This window comes from Doryrhamphus excisus, linkage group LG2, assembly GCF_037039965.1.
Source record: "Doryrhamphus excisus strain RoL-2023G ecotype Guam linkage group LG2, RoL_Dexc_Guam_v1.1, whole genome shotgun sequence".
NCBI classification, from domain to species: Eukaryota; Metazoa; Chordata; class Actinopteri; order Syngnathiformes; family Syngnathidae; genus Doryrhamphus; species Doryrhamphus excisus.
Window position 1 is genome coordinate 14,788,478 of NC_136358.1, and position 15,754 is coordinate 14,804,231.

At 42.1% G+C, this 15,754-nt stretch overlaps 1 protein-coding gene across 2 annotated transcripts in view; it reads left to right on the plus strand.

The window, feature by feature from the left end:
* Nucleotides 1–15,754, plus strand: part of tbc1d22a (TBC1 domain family, member 22a) — a 127,228-nt gene that overhangs the window by 78,990 nt on the left and 32,484 nt on the right. For both annotated transcript variants that reach the window (XM_058078049.2, XM_058078048.2), the window contains exon 11: nucleotides 5,855–5,961. In XM_058078049.2, coding sequence (XP_057934032.2) covers nucleotides 5,855–5,961 — 107 coding nt within the window. The remainder of the gene's footprint in view (nucleotides 1–5,854; nucleotides 5,962–15,754) is intronic.

Here is a 15,754-nt window from a genome sequence, read left to right on the forward strand (position 1 = left end):
GAATCATTCCGGTGCTTTTTGGCCAATTCCAGACGGGCTGCCATGTTCCTTTTACTAAGGAGTGGCTTTCGTCTGGCCACTCTACCATACAGGCCTGATTGGTGGATTGCTGCAGAGATGGTTGTCCTTCTGGAAGGCTCTCCTCTCTCCACAGAGGAACGCTGGAGCTCTGACAGAGTGACCATCGGGGCCTTGGTCACCTCCCTGACTAAGGCCCTTCTTCCCCGATCGCTCAGTTTAGAAGGCCGGCCAGCTCTAGGAAGAGTCCTGGTGGTTCCAAACATCTTCCATTTACGAATAATGGAGGCCACTGTGCTCATTGGGACCTTCAAAGCAGCAGAAATTTTTCTGTATCCTTCCCCAGATTTGTGCCTCAAGACAATCCTGTCTCGCAGGTCTACAGACAGTTCTTTTGACTTCATGCTTGGTGTTTGTGCTCTGACATGCACAGTCAACTGTGGGACCTTATATAGACAGTTATTATATTTCCAAATCATGTCCAATCAACTGAATTTACTGCAGGTGGACTCCAATTAAGCTGTAGAAAGATCTCAAGGATGATCAGTGGAAAAAAGATGCACCTGAGCTAAATTTTGAGCTTCATGGCAAAGGCTGTGAATACTTATGAAAATGTGATTTTTTTGTTTTCTATTTTTAATAAATTCAAAACATGTCAAAAAAAACCTTTTTTCACATTGTCATAATGGAGTATTTTGTGTAGAATTTTGAGGTAAGATATTAATTTAATTCAGTTTGGAATGAGGCTGTAACATGACAAAATGTAGAAAAAGTGAAGCGCTGTGAATACTTTCCGGATGCACTGTAGGCTTCAGTTGGTTTCCTTCAAGATGCAACCTGGCTGTGTGTGTCTGCTGTCTGTCACAGCGGGAGACAGCTCCCTTATTATTACAGATAATAATAATAATGTTTTGTTGTACAACATTGTTTGTACAATAATGACATCCAGCAGAAACCGTTTTTGTTGTGATATTAATTCCCAGCATCTTCCTTCCCTTTTCTTAATGTTTAAGTCTACGAGCGCATTTATTTTCTCCTTCCCCTCTATGACGGTGACAGAATTTCGATGACATTGTCACCCATGCGCATGTTGAATCAATTGAAATTGTATGCACTGTATATTGTGCAATATGGCCGCGTGGGTAGAGCTATTTTGTCAATGAACGTGATGCGTAGGGCTTGCTTGACATTGAGCACTTGGAGCTACATCACCCCAAGAAACAATCTCACCCCAGACTAAGTGGGTCATTATGTGTGCGCGCATAGGCAGATATGGTATTAATAGCGGTATTCTATTTCATGTCAAGGAGTTACATTATCTTGCCAAGAGCTGGAGTGCCTGCTGTTTGATGTATGGACATGAGGCTTACCACATATAATGTGAGATAGGCACATTGCTTTGGTGATTGTATTGATTTTATAACCTAAAGGTAGCTTTATCACTGGTGAGGTTCATCTTTGCTACGTGAATGAACAGTGGTGTCAGCAAATGATGGATTGATTTTGGATTTGTTCATTTTCTGTACATTAGTGTCACGGGTGGGCTGGAGCCTACACAGCTGACTTGGCTGAGAGGCGGGGTACTGTCTGGGCTGGTTGCCGGTTCATCACTGGCCGCATGTAGACACCATCACGTTCTCAGCTAGTCACTTAACGTGCATGTTTTTAAGATATGGGAGGAAGTACCTGGAGAAATGTTTGCATTTTGTTCCTTTGCTGCACCTAAAATGAACTGAACTCTGTAAATACAGTTTTTTTTATATTATTACCGCAATGTAGACATGAACTAATATGTCTCTAGTTACATTTACACTCCTCTTAGTCACTCTTTACATCACAACTTACGCTGTCGGCCACTAGTTAGTAAACTTAAGTTAGTAAAGCGAGCCTCAAATTTATTTACACAGCGGAATGACTCTATCATACATTATTGTACATACAGTAATCTACAGTATACAGGCCGCACCAGTGTATAAGCCACAGGTGTTTGTTCGTGTTGCAACATAGAATATTTAGTACACAGAAAGATTTTTTAAAACTTTTCATTCAATAAATGCTTTTTTCCAAACAGCACTGAATAGTGTGATGAACATGTTTAGTTAAACTAGAAAAGTCATTCATCTGCATCTTCAGATCACCATCAGAATTGAACAGCCTCCATCACACACGTTGTCAGTCACTCTCTTTGGTTATTGCTCTGTGTCACTTTTATATCTGTGATAGTGGATTTTTTTGACACACTATAAAGCACATGTGTCAATGGAGAGCCGAAGCACTGCAAGATTCACCAGCAGGTGATTTAACCAATGAGCTCCTACCATCAGATTGAAGGTGTTGAACTGCTTTAGTCACTGGTTAGAAAACCGACATCACACGAGTTTGACACTGATGTTATAAAGAAAGACACGCTTAATATTCTTGGTTTTCCCGGTATCACTCATTTTTTCTGTTGTAGTGGAAAACAGAAACTCTCTGAATTATGCACTTGATCGATCTTACTTAAGATTTGTGAGATCAAAACATGATGGCTGCACAAATGTTTAGCATCCATTTGCTACTTCCTGAAGCTGCACTCTAAGCAACATGGGAACAGTAGTTATCTTGGCCATGAATTAGCCGCGTCACTGTATAAGAAAAATAAAAAGTATACCGGAAATTAGTGCTTAACACACCTTTCTCCACCTTACATCACCCCCAGCTGTGTATTGCCATTGTGGCGTCCTGCTGTGATTTTGTGCTTCGCATGTATGAGTCAACGTGTTAGTGAGAGCCTGGCCAGATTGAATCACCTCATGATGACAGCTGGGATGCCACCTCTGGAAACTGTTCATCTCTCATTAACAGTGGTGTTATCGCACTAATTGTACCGACGCTGGCTTGCATAAGTGTTAGTGTGAGGTGCAGAGTGTGTGCATGTTTCACAAGCAAGCTAACGTGTGGCTCATTTAGAGTGTTAGGCATGGGAGATGTAACATGTTTAGAATCTTTGCCCCAAAAAAGTTATTCCATTAATTGGATTAATCCTGCTGCAACGCCACTACAAATGATAAAAAATGACTGCACCACTTGCTTTAATCTTATGGATGGTGAACTCCTGCTTCAACAATGTGATGCTCTCTGATGGTTTGTGATTCATTTAAACCAACAGAAGGCTTTTTTATTTCTACTGCAGATGCACACTCACACACACTACCTACCGCAGATTCTCTTTATGATTACATCAGGCTAAATTAGGTCTTTTATCATCCTACATCACATTACCTTGTGGCCCATAGTCGTAGAGGGCAGATGGCGGCACTGGTTGTGAGTGTTGTGTCTGTGCTTGTCGGCACTGGCGCTGCGGTCTCCCGAGGTGTGACCCGACTCGGCATACCAAGCTGTGCCAGTTGCGCACAGCTGGCAACAACCAAGCAGTTGGTCTCACTGGACATGTTGCCCCCCATTTTGTGCCAGGACAAACAGGAAATGAGCCCTGGGGCTTAGTAGGTACGTGTGACCAATGGGACCAGAGAGTAGAAGAGGACGGGATAATGTCAAATTGCCGGGAGGAAAATATATTCATTAATGGAATGATCTTTGCTGAAGAGTCTTAACATGGTACTTGACAACAGTTGATTTTTTTGGAGGTGCGTCAGACAACATTGAAGCTGGAGCATCCTCAAATTCCCATGTTTACAATTTGTTAAGCATTCAGAGATACGCACAGGGATCATGTCCCCAAAAGGGAATGCTGTCTGTTTCGTTGCGTATCCAAAATAAGCCACAAAGAGAATCATCCACCCATATTGCATTAAATTGGAATGCGGTAGAGAGTTGAATTAAGAAAGTACTTAAAGGTCCCCTATTATACAGAATACATATATTAATGATATTCTAATTAGGCTTTGGGGCATCCATGGGGGCTGGTAATAACACTGTGATTCTCCGGGGATCGTTCAAATGTTTTTATTTTGAATCCTAGTTTCAATGCCCACTTTTTTATTACCAGAAGAAAACAGGAAATGAGGTCTTTCTTGGCCAAGTGTAACCAAGAGTTTCAGGATGCTCACTGTTTTCATGGAAGGTCGGTGTAAATAAGGGATTGGCGCTACGGCTAAGCAAGTTTATTCATGTGCACAGACTCTCTATTAGCAACAGTCTAAGGACCTCGGTCAACACAACACACTTCCAGCCTTCAAAATAAGAGTGAATTTGGGATACTTTCTGGAGGGTGGGGGTGATGTGATGAAATAAAGGGGTTCTGGTGATTATGTGCGTGGCTGCATTCTGGACCATTTGAGGGGAATTTGTGTGGGAGGGCCGACGAGGAGAGAGTTGGAATCACCAATACTAGTTGAAAATAGCCCTGTGAAAGATTCATAGTCAAGTTGATAAAAAGTTCATATCATTAAAATCCAAAAAATAACTCTAGTTAGCATCCTCATATGACCCAGCCTCTTAAAAGCATCAGGATTGAGGATCGTTAGGAATCGGAACTGGAATAGTTCAAATCATAGTTTAAATCATCATCATTCGGGGTTCATCAGGTGAATGTGTTGGTCCGAGGTTCACATTTCTGTTTTTAAGTGAATCATACACAGGATTCAATCCTATGAAGGTGTACAATTTGGTGCTGATCCAAAATTAGAACGATAGTAATCTTCCAGCAATACTGCCACTTTGCAAAAGGATCAAATGGGTCACAAAAAGTTAAGTCTGCTACTTATTGTGAAATCATCAAACACTGGAGCAACAAAGCTTCCCGTGCTTTCATCCTTTCAGCCTCATCAAGTGCGAGGGTACCTGGTTGGAAATGTAACTAATGACCTCCATTTAACTGCTTTTGTAGCATTCATTCAAGCATTCCCTTCCACCGATGGTCACAGGGGGCACTGTTGCCTCACGGTCCTCCCCCCAGAATGAGTCTGCGTGCTCTCTTTTCATCGTGTGTCCTTGCTGGTGTCATGAGCTATGCCCAATTCCAGGGCAACCGCTGGACTCTTTGCTCGTCATCCCTTCTAATCTGCTCCTGTCAAGGTCCACATTTGGAGCTCAGTCCCCACTGTGAGACATAAGCCACCACAGAGCATGAGGGATATTTGGGGTCTCTACATGCAGCAGAGCAAAGGGATTTCATTTTTCATTGTCATTTTCCTTATCAAAATCAAGACAAAACAATTGCTGTTTACACTAACCCAGAGGGAAATGCACACTATGTGCTCTATGTACAGTGGATTTGTAGTTATGTGGCTGCCGAGATTCCTGTCTGTTTGTCAGACCGAGCGTGCCCATTAGAACACTAAGAGCAGTCTACCCAGGTTGCCAAGGATACCATGCAGAGCTGCCAGGCCCTGTGTTGTACACACATATGGGTCTTACAGTATTCGCCGAAGAGGGCAACACATGCATAAAGATGTTTTTCTTCCTTTCCTTCTCCTTTCTCATCCTCTCTCAAGATCACTGTTAATCAGTCTTATCTCATCCTCTCCGCTGGCTGTCAGCGTCTTGTCAGAATTCTGTCAAAGCCCCATGCTGTCCGTCACACACTGCTGCCGTTAATGACATCTGATGGCACCCATTGTTGGAGTCACCCACTGGGGACTCCATGTGTGTCAATATCTCGTGCAGTTATTACCGTTTTTGTCCATAGAAAGTGTTTTCAAATGTTTAGTTGATGTATTCATGCACCCTAATTTGTCCTACTGTCTCAGCACCTAAGAACACCTTTTACCTGCTTCCAGCTTATAATGGAGCCCCTGCTGAGCATGTAAACCTGAATTGCTCCCATCCTCTCCCCCTTATCCACAGCTTCTCATTTCTCTTCACTGCTTTCCCTCTCTCTCTTTTTTTCCTCCAGAGGAAGAAGTGGAAAACTTTGACGTGTCCAGTCTCCAGGAAGAGGCTTTGAGGAACATTGAAGCTGACAGCTTCTGGTGCATGAGCAAACTTCTGGACGGCATCCAGGTAAGTCATTGTGTGATCAAAAGATAAGGGGGGGGGGGGGACTCTCGCACAATAGTTTCATACTTTAACACCAATTTACTCTACATGCTGAATCTCCACCTACATGTTGCCCAAGGGTAAGATCTTCTACTGGGCTATTGATACTATGGAAGTGGGTGGGAAGCTGCCGGGCTCGTCACACTCATTGGCATTCTTTCTCCTATCCCTGGAACAGATTTTATTTACTGTTTATGCTAAAATGTGGCTGTAACTTCTACAATTTCACACCTAGTATTCAAACCTTCACTATTTGGTATAGTGGTACGTTATGCAGTCATATGAAATATGAATGTATTTGTTATTATTGTGCACACAAAAGAACGGACATCTCACAGATACAACACGTGGTGGCGCTGCAATTGAATCCCCAAATCAGAAGCTCGATTTGACTAACTTGAAATTTCGCACATAGCTCAATGTAGTACTCTACACTCTCATTTAAGGGTGTATACTTAAGGCCGAATCTCCACTAAATAACATAATTAACTGCCATCCTTATGTGAGACATTTCTTTTTATTGTGCGCACTTGAGATTTAAAAACAGATAAAAAGAGCAGAATGCATGTAATGGGACGCACCTATTCTGTCCATAAAACTTTATGAAGAAACCACCAAAAAACGTCAACAACCTGCAGTTTTTTATTGTCCTGTGCCACATATAATTTAATAAGAAATATAAATATTTTAATAAGTAAACTAAAAACAACAAAATTTAAAAATGCTAATATAAATATTTTAATATTTAGGTTTAATATTTAGGTTTCATATTTTTACAAGAATAACGTCACAATTTTATGAGGGGAAAAGTGTCATTTTAGCAGCATAAACTTGAAATGTTTAAAAAAAATGCTTTTCTTATATCATGAGAAACAAACGAAAAAATGAATAAAATTGTAATTTTTGGGGGGAAAAATGAATGTAAATGAATAGAATTGCATTGAGTTTTCCCCAAATTTGTCTTTTTCTTCAACTTGAACATAAATGATCCTCCCAACATCTGCCAGTGGTGAGACTTTTACATTGCTAAGGCCTTTATTCAAGGTGTGCATGCTTGAGCATTCATTTATTACAGTCAATTTGTAGCCAATTCATTTTAGAAATGAATAGTCACTGTTCCTTGTTGCTCCTGGGGGATGCAACCAGTAGAGGAAGCTGAACTTGAGAGCCGAGGAAGTAAGAGAGAAGAATGGGCTGTGTCTCTTCTGTCTGTGTGTGTGCATGGATGACGTCTCTCCATGCTTGTTTATTTGTGACCTTGGCTCCAAACTAATTATGTACAATGCATCTGGGAAGCCATGTTTCCACCCCCCTATATCCCTTGCCCTCCCTAATGCTTTTTAAACAATCCGGTGGAGGCTTGAGTGCTTCACTGCCGTAATTAGTTGGTGATCCTTTTCTCTGACCTCCTCTCCAACCCCTCTCACGTCCACCATTCTCTATTAAACTAAACTGTGTCCTGAAGGTGGGGGGTCTCAAGGGTGGAGGGAACGGGAACTGTCTGTGTAATTACATTTATTCATTGCCTTTAAAGCGCCTCGTACGTCCTCTGAAACCTGTGTCATGCTGTATTGTGTGAGGAAAATTGCATCACGATGCTAATAGAAAGATGTATTTTATGTTAAGAAGGCTGCGAATATAAGACAAACCCCTTTGTCATCACGTGTTTACAAAAATTGGTTTAAAGACAAAGCAAATATACGTATATACAGTGCATCCGGAAAGTATTCACAGCGCTTCACTTTTTCTACATTTTGTCATGTTACAGCCTCATTCCAAACTGAATTAAATTAATCTCTTACCTCAAAATTCTTCACAAAATACTCCATTATGACAATGTGAAAAAAAAGTTTTTTTGATATGTTTTGAATTTATTAAAAATAGAAAACAAAAAAATCACATTTACATAAGTATTCACAGCCTTTGCCATGAAGCTCAAAATTGAGCTCAGGTGCATCTTTTTTCCACTGATCATCCTTGAGATCTTTCTACAGCTTAATTGGAGTCCACCTGCAGTAAATTCAGTTGATTGGACATGATTTGGAAATATAATAACTGTCTATATAAGGTCCCACAGTTGACTGTGCATGTCAGAGCACAAACACCAAGCATGAAGTCAAAAGAACTGTCTGTAGACCTGCGAGACAGGATTGTCTTGAGGCACAAATCTGGGGAAGGATACAGAAAAATTTCTGCTGCTTTGAAGGTCCCAATGAGCACAGTGGCCTCCATTATTCGTAAATGGAAGACGTTTGGAACCACCAGGACTCTTCCTAGAGCTGGCCGGCCTTCTAAACTGAGCGATCGGGGAAGAAGGGCCTTAGTCAGGGAGGTGACCAAGGCCCCGATGGTCACTCTGTCAGAGCTCCAGCGTTCCTCTGTGGAGAGAGGAGAGCCTTCCAGAAGGACAACCATCTCTGCAGCAATCCACCAATCAGGCCTGTATGGTAGAGTGGCCAGACAAAAGCCACTCCTTAGTAAAAGGAACATGGCAGCCCGTCTGGAATTGGCCAAAAAGCACCTGAATGATTCTCAGACCATGAGAAACAAAATTCTCTGGTCTGATGAGACAAAGATTGAACTCTTTGGTGTGAATGCCAGACGCCATGTTTGGAGGAAACCAGGCACTGCTCATCACCAGGCCAATACCATCCCTACAGTGAAGCATGGTGGTGGCAGCATCATGCTGTGGGGATGGTTTTCAGCAGCAGGAACTGGCAGACTAGTCAGGATAGAAGGAAAAATGAATGCAGCAATATATAGAGATATCCTGGATGAAAACCTGCTCCAGAGCGCTCTTGACCTCAGTAGACTGGTCATGTACCTTGACCATATAGACAGTAGACATTAGCACACAGCCAAGATCTCAAAAGATTGGCTTCAGAACCACTCCGTGAATGTCCTGGAGTGGCCCAGCCAGAGTCCAGACTTGAATCCGATCGAACATCTCTGGAGAGATCTGAAAATGGCTGTGCACAGACGTCTCCCATCCAACCTGATGGAGCTTGAGACTTATTGCAAAGAAGAATGGGCAAAACTGCCTAAAGATAGGTGTGCTAAAGTTGTGGGATCATATTCAAAAAGACTTGAGGCTGTAATTGCTGCCAAAGGTGGATCAACAAAGTATTAAGCAAAGGCTGTGAATACTTATGTAAATGTGATTTTTTTGTTTTCTATTTTTAATAAATTCAAAATGTCAAAAAAAAACTTTTTGACATCGTCATAATGGAGTATTTTGTGTAGAATTTTGAGGTAAGAGATTAATTTAATTCAGTTTGGAATGAGGCTGTAACATGACAAAATGTAGAAAAAGTGAAGCGCTGTGAATACTTTCCGGATGCACTGTATATTGCACTTTTAGATTAATTTTTGTTATATAAGTAATATAATAACAAAGATGCTCAACTTTGGTGGCTTTTGTTTTAAAATTAGCATTATAGCATTTCACTGGTGTGTGTGAGTAATAGGAAGAAAAGCTCTAATTTGATCCCTAAAGACCCAGGTATAAGACAACTGGGTTTTCTAGGGGAAAATTACCATCTTATATTTGAGCCACTCCAATTTACTTTTTTGAAACCTAAGATTTTTCAAACTGCTTGGTGCAAATAGGGCAAATTATTTTTACTTGCCATGGAATCCACTCAGCTTCAGCCATGGCATGTTTGCTCGGCTCGGCTGACTGTGTAGCCAGTCTCCATGTAGACTGAAAGTCATCTGTTCATTTATTAATTTTGGGTGGAAAAACACCCTATAGTGAGGGAGCAATATTGGAACCACGATATACAGTAGCTAGGGATGACTGTACATGATTTACAAAGAACTATGGAGGTCAGACCCCAGGACGAAGCCAAAACGCACCATCATCTCCGCAGGTGACCCCGACCACCCCTCCCCAACGCTTGAATGCACATGTTCAACCCCCAATGCCCCAACACCGGCCTCCAACAAGCAGCCGAGTGGCAAAACCCACAAAGACATGTGACGGACTGATAAATCTGATGGTTCAATGAGAACTGGCATTCAAAAAAAAAAAAAAAACAGCATACAGAAAGTGCTGTTATGATGCCAAGCACATCTCACCATCATGAGACCAGGATGACAATATGGCTACCACCACATTGCATGGCGCCAACAGATTGCTCCCAGAGGGAAGCAGCCACGAGCCTTGAGCGTCATGTAGGCTGTTGGGATCCCAACCGCCCAGCCCCCAGCCACTATTATTATTAACTGGGACTTGTGTGCACCTTTAAGAATCAGGCCGTGGGAAGTGACATGGGAAACAGTCAAGTCAGTTAGCTGACTTGACTGTTAGCTGAGTGCTAGCAGAAGGTCTGCAGTGTAGAGAGGAGCCGACAGCAGCTCCTGTTTGGATAGTTCACTGCATGTGTTTTCTGCTATGTAATAAAACTATTCAAGTGCATCATGACTACCGCCTTAACCACAAAGAGTGGCAATAGAGACTCTAGCAGTCAGTAACAATACGTTGATGCGACAATAACCTCCAGGAAGTACGCTGTCAATGCTAATGTGTGAAGCTATCTCATCTTATTTATGTCTAAGCGTCTTATTTTATATTATGTCTTCCATATTGGGTAATCCAAGTGCAAAGGTGACTACAGGGGTGTTATTTCATGTCTACAGGGCTCTAGTGACAGGTCATGAACAGGTTTTATAAGCTGTAACTCCGAGAAAATTGAATGGATGACTGAACATGTATGCTCTACATTCGACCTGTATTATCGCATACGTATTTAGATATCATTATTGACCTTATGGTGAATGGGATGTGTGTATTTTGCTGGGAAAACATTATTTTGATGCTGAATCAGCAGTATGCAGGGATCTCACTGTATTTTCAAGTTTTGCAAAGTGTCAAATTGTTTCTAAAGGCATGGAAAATTAACTTTTGTTAGTTTTAGTACAGTATACCTTTAATTAAGCATTCCCAAATGGCTCTACCCCACTGTTATACAACTAAAGCCCCTTCTCCCATGATGGCTGCTTCCAGTTGCTTCCAGGCTGAAGTGGAAGCAATTTCATATACTTTATTGTGACGTCCAGGACCAACGCACATCCTCTGTGAGTGACAGTTCCTGCGTCCGTCCGCCCGGCCTCGACACGTAGGGCATTGTTAAATAGACCAACACTGCTGTGAGTGCGTGATCCCGAGCCTATCAACAAGATAAGCGCGCTGTACTGTGCAGCCCATTTACACATCAAACTGGCAGCTGACAGTAGCAACGTCAAGTTCTTGCAAACATGTTTGAACTACCTAATCCCCTCCACTACAGAGGGATATTGAAATGGACATTTAATCCCATGTCAAAGATACCTGTGACCTCATGAAATTAATTAGAGATTGAAAAATGTACATAATATACATAATGACTGGATTGCCTCCAAATGAGTCTATGTACCTTCTTGAAACAGCTATTTTAAGTCAGCCCTGGTGTTCCCTTCGTATTTCTAGCAGCTAATTACTCTTGGACTGTGCTAAATTGGACTGCGCTTCCAGCTAACTTATCTCATTTAACTTATTACAATGGTTCCACATCTTCATTTAATTTAAATGGAGCTGTCGTGTCTGTCCATTGATATGCTGTTGATATAAATATTTCAAGGCAATTTGCTCATTCATATTCATCATTAACATGCACGGTGCAAGTTAGAAGCGTGCATTTTTGGAGGTGTAGCAACAGGAAAGGGCGGATTGCGTCGTTCCCGGAGAGGAAAATGAAAAGTCAAAAAGTTCAGAAAGTCCATTATTCCGCTAGCACACCCCCGAGGGCTCTTAGTTTTTAAACCTAGCAGATGAACACCTGCCTTTTATGCTAATTCCGCACATATGCCTTTTGGAGCAGTGGCTTTTCAATGTGTTTTTCAGCCCAAGGGGGGTCACATTGGGATATTAACTTATTACTGGTAGCCCCAGCCCAGCATGAAAATGCCTCCCACCATGGTTTGGTTATCATAGCATAATTTGGCGTATGGAATGTTTTTGAATCAGTTTGTGCCGAATGACCCCTCTAAACCCCAACCTGACAAATATGTAACGAAGAATGTACAATGATTAAAGGCTTGACCGCTCCCTCTGCTGCTGCTCCTCGTCTGAGTTGCATCCAAGTCCTTGCTTGGAACGCACGCAAAAACGTGTGTGTGTGTCTGTGCTCATTGTCAAGGCAACCATCTGTTTCCGCGGTACCAGCTAGAGATGGGTCGCCGTTGCGTAGGAACAAGGGGCCTGTGATCTAACGTCTAGCAGACGGTTGCAAGACCAAAACTAGACCCCGTGTTTGGTCCTCAGCTCCCCATGGACTTCCTGGTCTGTCACTCAATCTACCACCTACACACATAACCAGCTGGTGTTTGCCATCTTACTGAAGTTCTTAGTCACAGGATGTTAATAGATCTGCACGAAACCAGTGTTGGCGTGCTAGCTGCAATGCTAGGCGTACCCAAAGAAGTGTTCCCTAAAATTGAAGAAAAACACTGCAAAATTAATGCTGACAGACTGTTTTCCAGAGAGTAGATGACGATAGCGTGATCTGACAGACACGGCGCGTTTTTACCCTTCGTTGTTTCGGTAGTGGTTGGCACCGAAAATACAGTCTTTCCAGTCACAAGTCATCTTACAGCAATGGCCTTTAATGCCACTGTGGAAATTTTTGGATAGTTGCTTTTTAACTTTATTCCAAATGACAGAATAACAAACCTCTCACACACACATCATGGTATGATGGAAGCGACAAACCCTATTTGCTTTTTCTTGACATTATCTTCATTGACCTGGGAAGTGTTATCAGCAGCTCCAGTGAGAAAAATAATTCATGTAATTCAGTTGTTCGAAGTGCAGCCCCCAACACTTTCTGAAAATATTATTTAACAAGAAAACAAATGTGAAATTATGGGAATGAAAACCAATAAACAGTATCGGCAAAGACAAGTTTAAATATTTGGTCGGTATTTTCCAGAAAAAGGATGAGTTATATTTTCCAGAAAAAGGATGAGTCCTGGCGAGTCCATTACAAATATGCTCCAAAGCACACATGCCAGCCGGTGGAAAGCTACACAATTGGTCCCATCTATTGCGTACTAAAATCCTTCAATCCCTCTTGTATATTGTATGTCTTTATCTCAACCTGTTTTATATAATCTTTTTTTCTGTCACACCAAAGACTAGATAACTGCACTGTCCTTCACTTCTCTCCACCAACACCGTAACATCTATTATTGTAAACCCTTTATCTTTACCTGTCATCTGTCTCTTTCTCTTTCGCTCACCTACAACACAGAACAGCGCATTGTTGTGTCGCTTCTGTCCCACTTGCTGATAGACATCCGGCGTTCCCAATAGAAGGCAATCTGAGTCCAGTGCGGAGCCATTGTTGCTTCTAATAGAATGGACTGAAGAGGTGAAGAGGCGCGATTGATTCAGCCGACTGAGTGGGTGAATGGTGGCGTGAATGAGAGGTTTTCGACACCGTGTTTGTACACTCTGGGGGATGTCCAGATGTGGTTTATGAATAGCGAAATGCGGGCGATAGTTTCCTCCTGTCGCCTCATTCGGTCAAAGCTACTTGATATTGGAGTCTGGTTGAAGGAGGAGGACATGACAAGAAAGAAAGAAATAAAGTAGACAATACGTTGATCTAAAGCACTTGTCAGTGGAGGGCCGAGACACTGCAGATTTTCTCTTCGGACAGTTTCTTAATTGATGAGCTCCTTCTCTCAAATTGAAGGAAGTGTTGAACATCAAAATTACCTGCTTTAGTGACCGGCTGGAAAGAAAACCCGCAGTGTCTCGGCCCACCATGACACCCTTGATCTAAAGAGACTAAGTAGATAAAGTCGAAGGGAAACGGAGCCGAGGACATCCAAACAAAATAAAATGCACTGCAGCTTGGTACTAAATGAAACATGAGGGAGCACAACAAAGCAGAGGAGACATTATCATACACTGGTAACTCTTAGTCATATCTGGCCCGATTAGCATCACAGCAGCAATAAAAATAGACGGAAATGTTGTTTCTATCCAAGCTCCATATGGTTTACATCACTACTTATGACGCTAATGGAACCTTTACTGCAATATTTTGCAAGCGCAATGAAACATGGGCAGGCTTATAATGTCAGTGAATATCATGTAATGCTAATGGTTTTATTTGGAACATGCATAACAAACTGCAGTGCATTGGCACTGCACAATTCACCATGTCCAAAACGGTATACATACCGGGTGCTTGTTAGCTTCAAGCGCATGTGAGCACATCTGGTTCCGAACTGGCAATTTGCCACTCATTGCAGTACATTGGACTTTATTTTCCAATTGTTGTTAGAGTTAGATCAATATATATATATATATATATATATATATATATATATATATATATATATATATATATATACAGTGAAGAAAATAAGTATTTGAACACCCTGCTATTTTGCTATTTCTCCCACTTAGAAATCATGGAGGGGTCTGAAATTTTCATCGTAGGTGCATGTCCACTGTGAGAGAGATAAACTAAAAAGAAAAATCCAGAAATCACAATGCATGATTTTTTAACAATTTATTTGTGTGATACAGCTGCAAATAAGTATTTGAACACCTGTGTATCATCTAGAATTCTGACCCTGAAAGACCTGTTAGTCTGCCCATTAGAAGTCCACCTGCACTCCATGTATCATCCTGAATCAGATGCACCTGTTTGAGGTCGTTAGCTGCATAAAGACACCTGTCCACCCCATACAATCAGTAAGACTTTAACTTGTAACATGGCGAAGACCAAAGAGCTGTCCAAAGACACCAGAGACAAAATTGTACACCTCCACAAGGCTGGAAAGGGCTACGGAGCAATTACCAAGCAGCTTGGTGAAAAAAGGTCCACTGTTGGAGCTATCATTAGAAAATGGAAGAAGCTAAACATGACGGTCAATCTCAATCGGAGTGGAGCCCCATGCAAGATATCACCTCGTGGGGTCTCAATGATTCTAAGAAAGGTGAGGAATCAGCCCAGAACTACACGACAGGACTTGGTCAATGACCTGAAAAGAGCTGGGACCACCGTTTCCAAGGTTACTGTAGGTAATACACTAAGACGTCATGATGTGAAATCATGCATGGCACCAAAGGTTCCCCTGCTTAAACCAGCACATGTCAAGGCCCGTCTTAAGTTTGCATATGACCATTTGGATGATACAGAGGAGTCATGGGAGAAAGTTTTATGGTCAGATGAGACCAAAATAGAACTTTTTGGTCATAATTCCAATAAGCGTGTTTGGAGGAAGAAGAATGAAGAGTACAATCCGAAGAACACCATCCCTACTGTGAAGCATGGGGGTGGTAGCATCATGCTTTGGGGGTGTTTTTCTGCACATGGGACAGGACGAGTGCACTGCATTAAAGAGAGGATGACTGGGGCCGTGTATTGTGAGATTTTGGGGAACAACCTCCTTCCCTCTGTCAGAGCATTGAAGATGGGTCGTGGCTGGGTCTTCCAACACGACAACGACCCGAAGCACACAGCCAGGAAAACCAAGGAGTGGCTCCGTAAGAAGCATATCAAGGTTCTAGCATGGCCCAGCCAGTCTCCAGACCTGAACCCAATCGAAAATCTTTGGAGGGAGCTCAAACTCCGTGTTTCTCAGCGACAGCCCAGAAACCTGACTGATCTAGAGAAGATCTGTGTGGAGGAGTGGGCCAAGATCCCTCCTGCAGTGTGTGCAAACCTGGTGAAAAACTACAGGAAACGTTTGACCT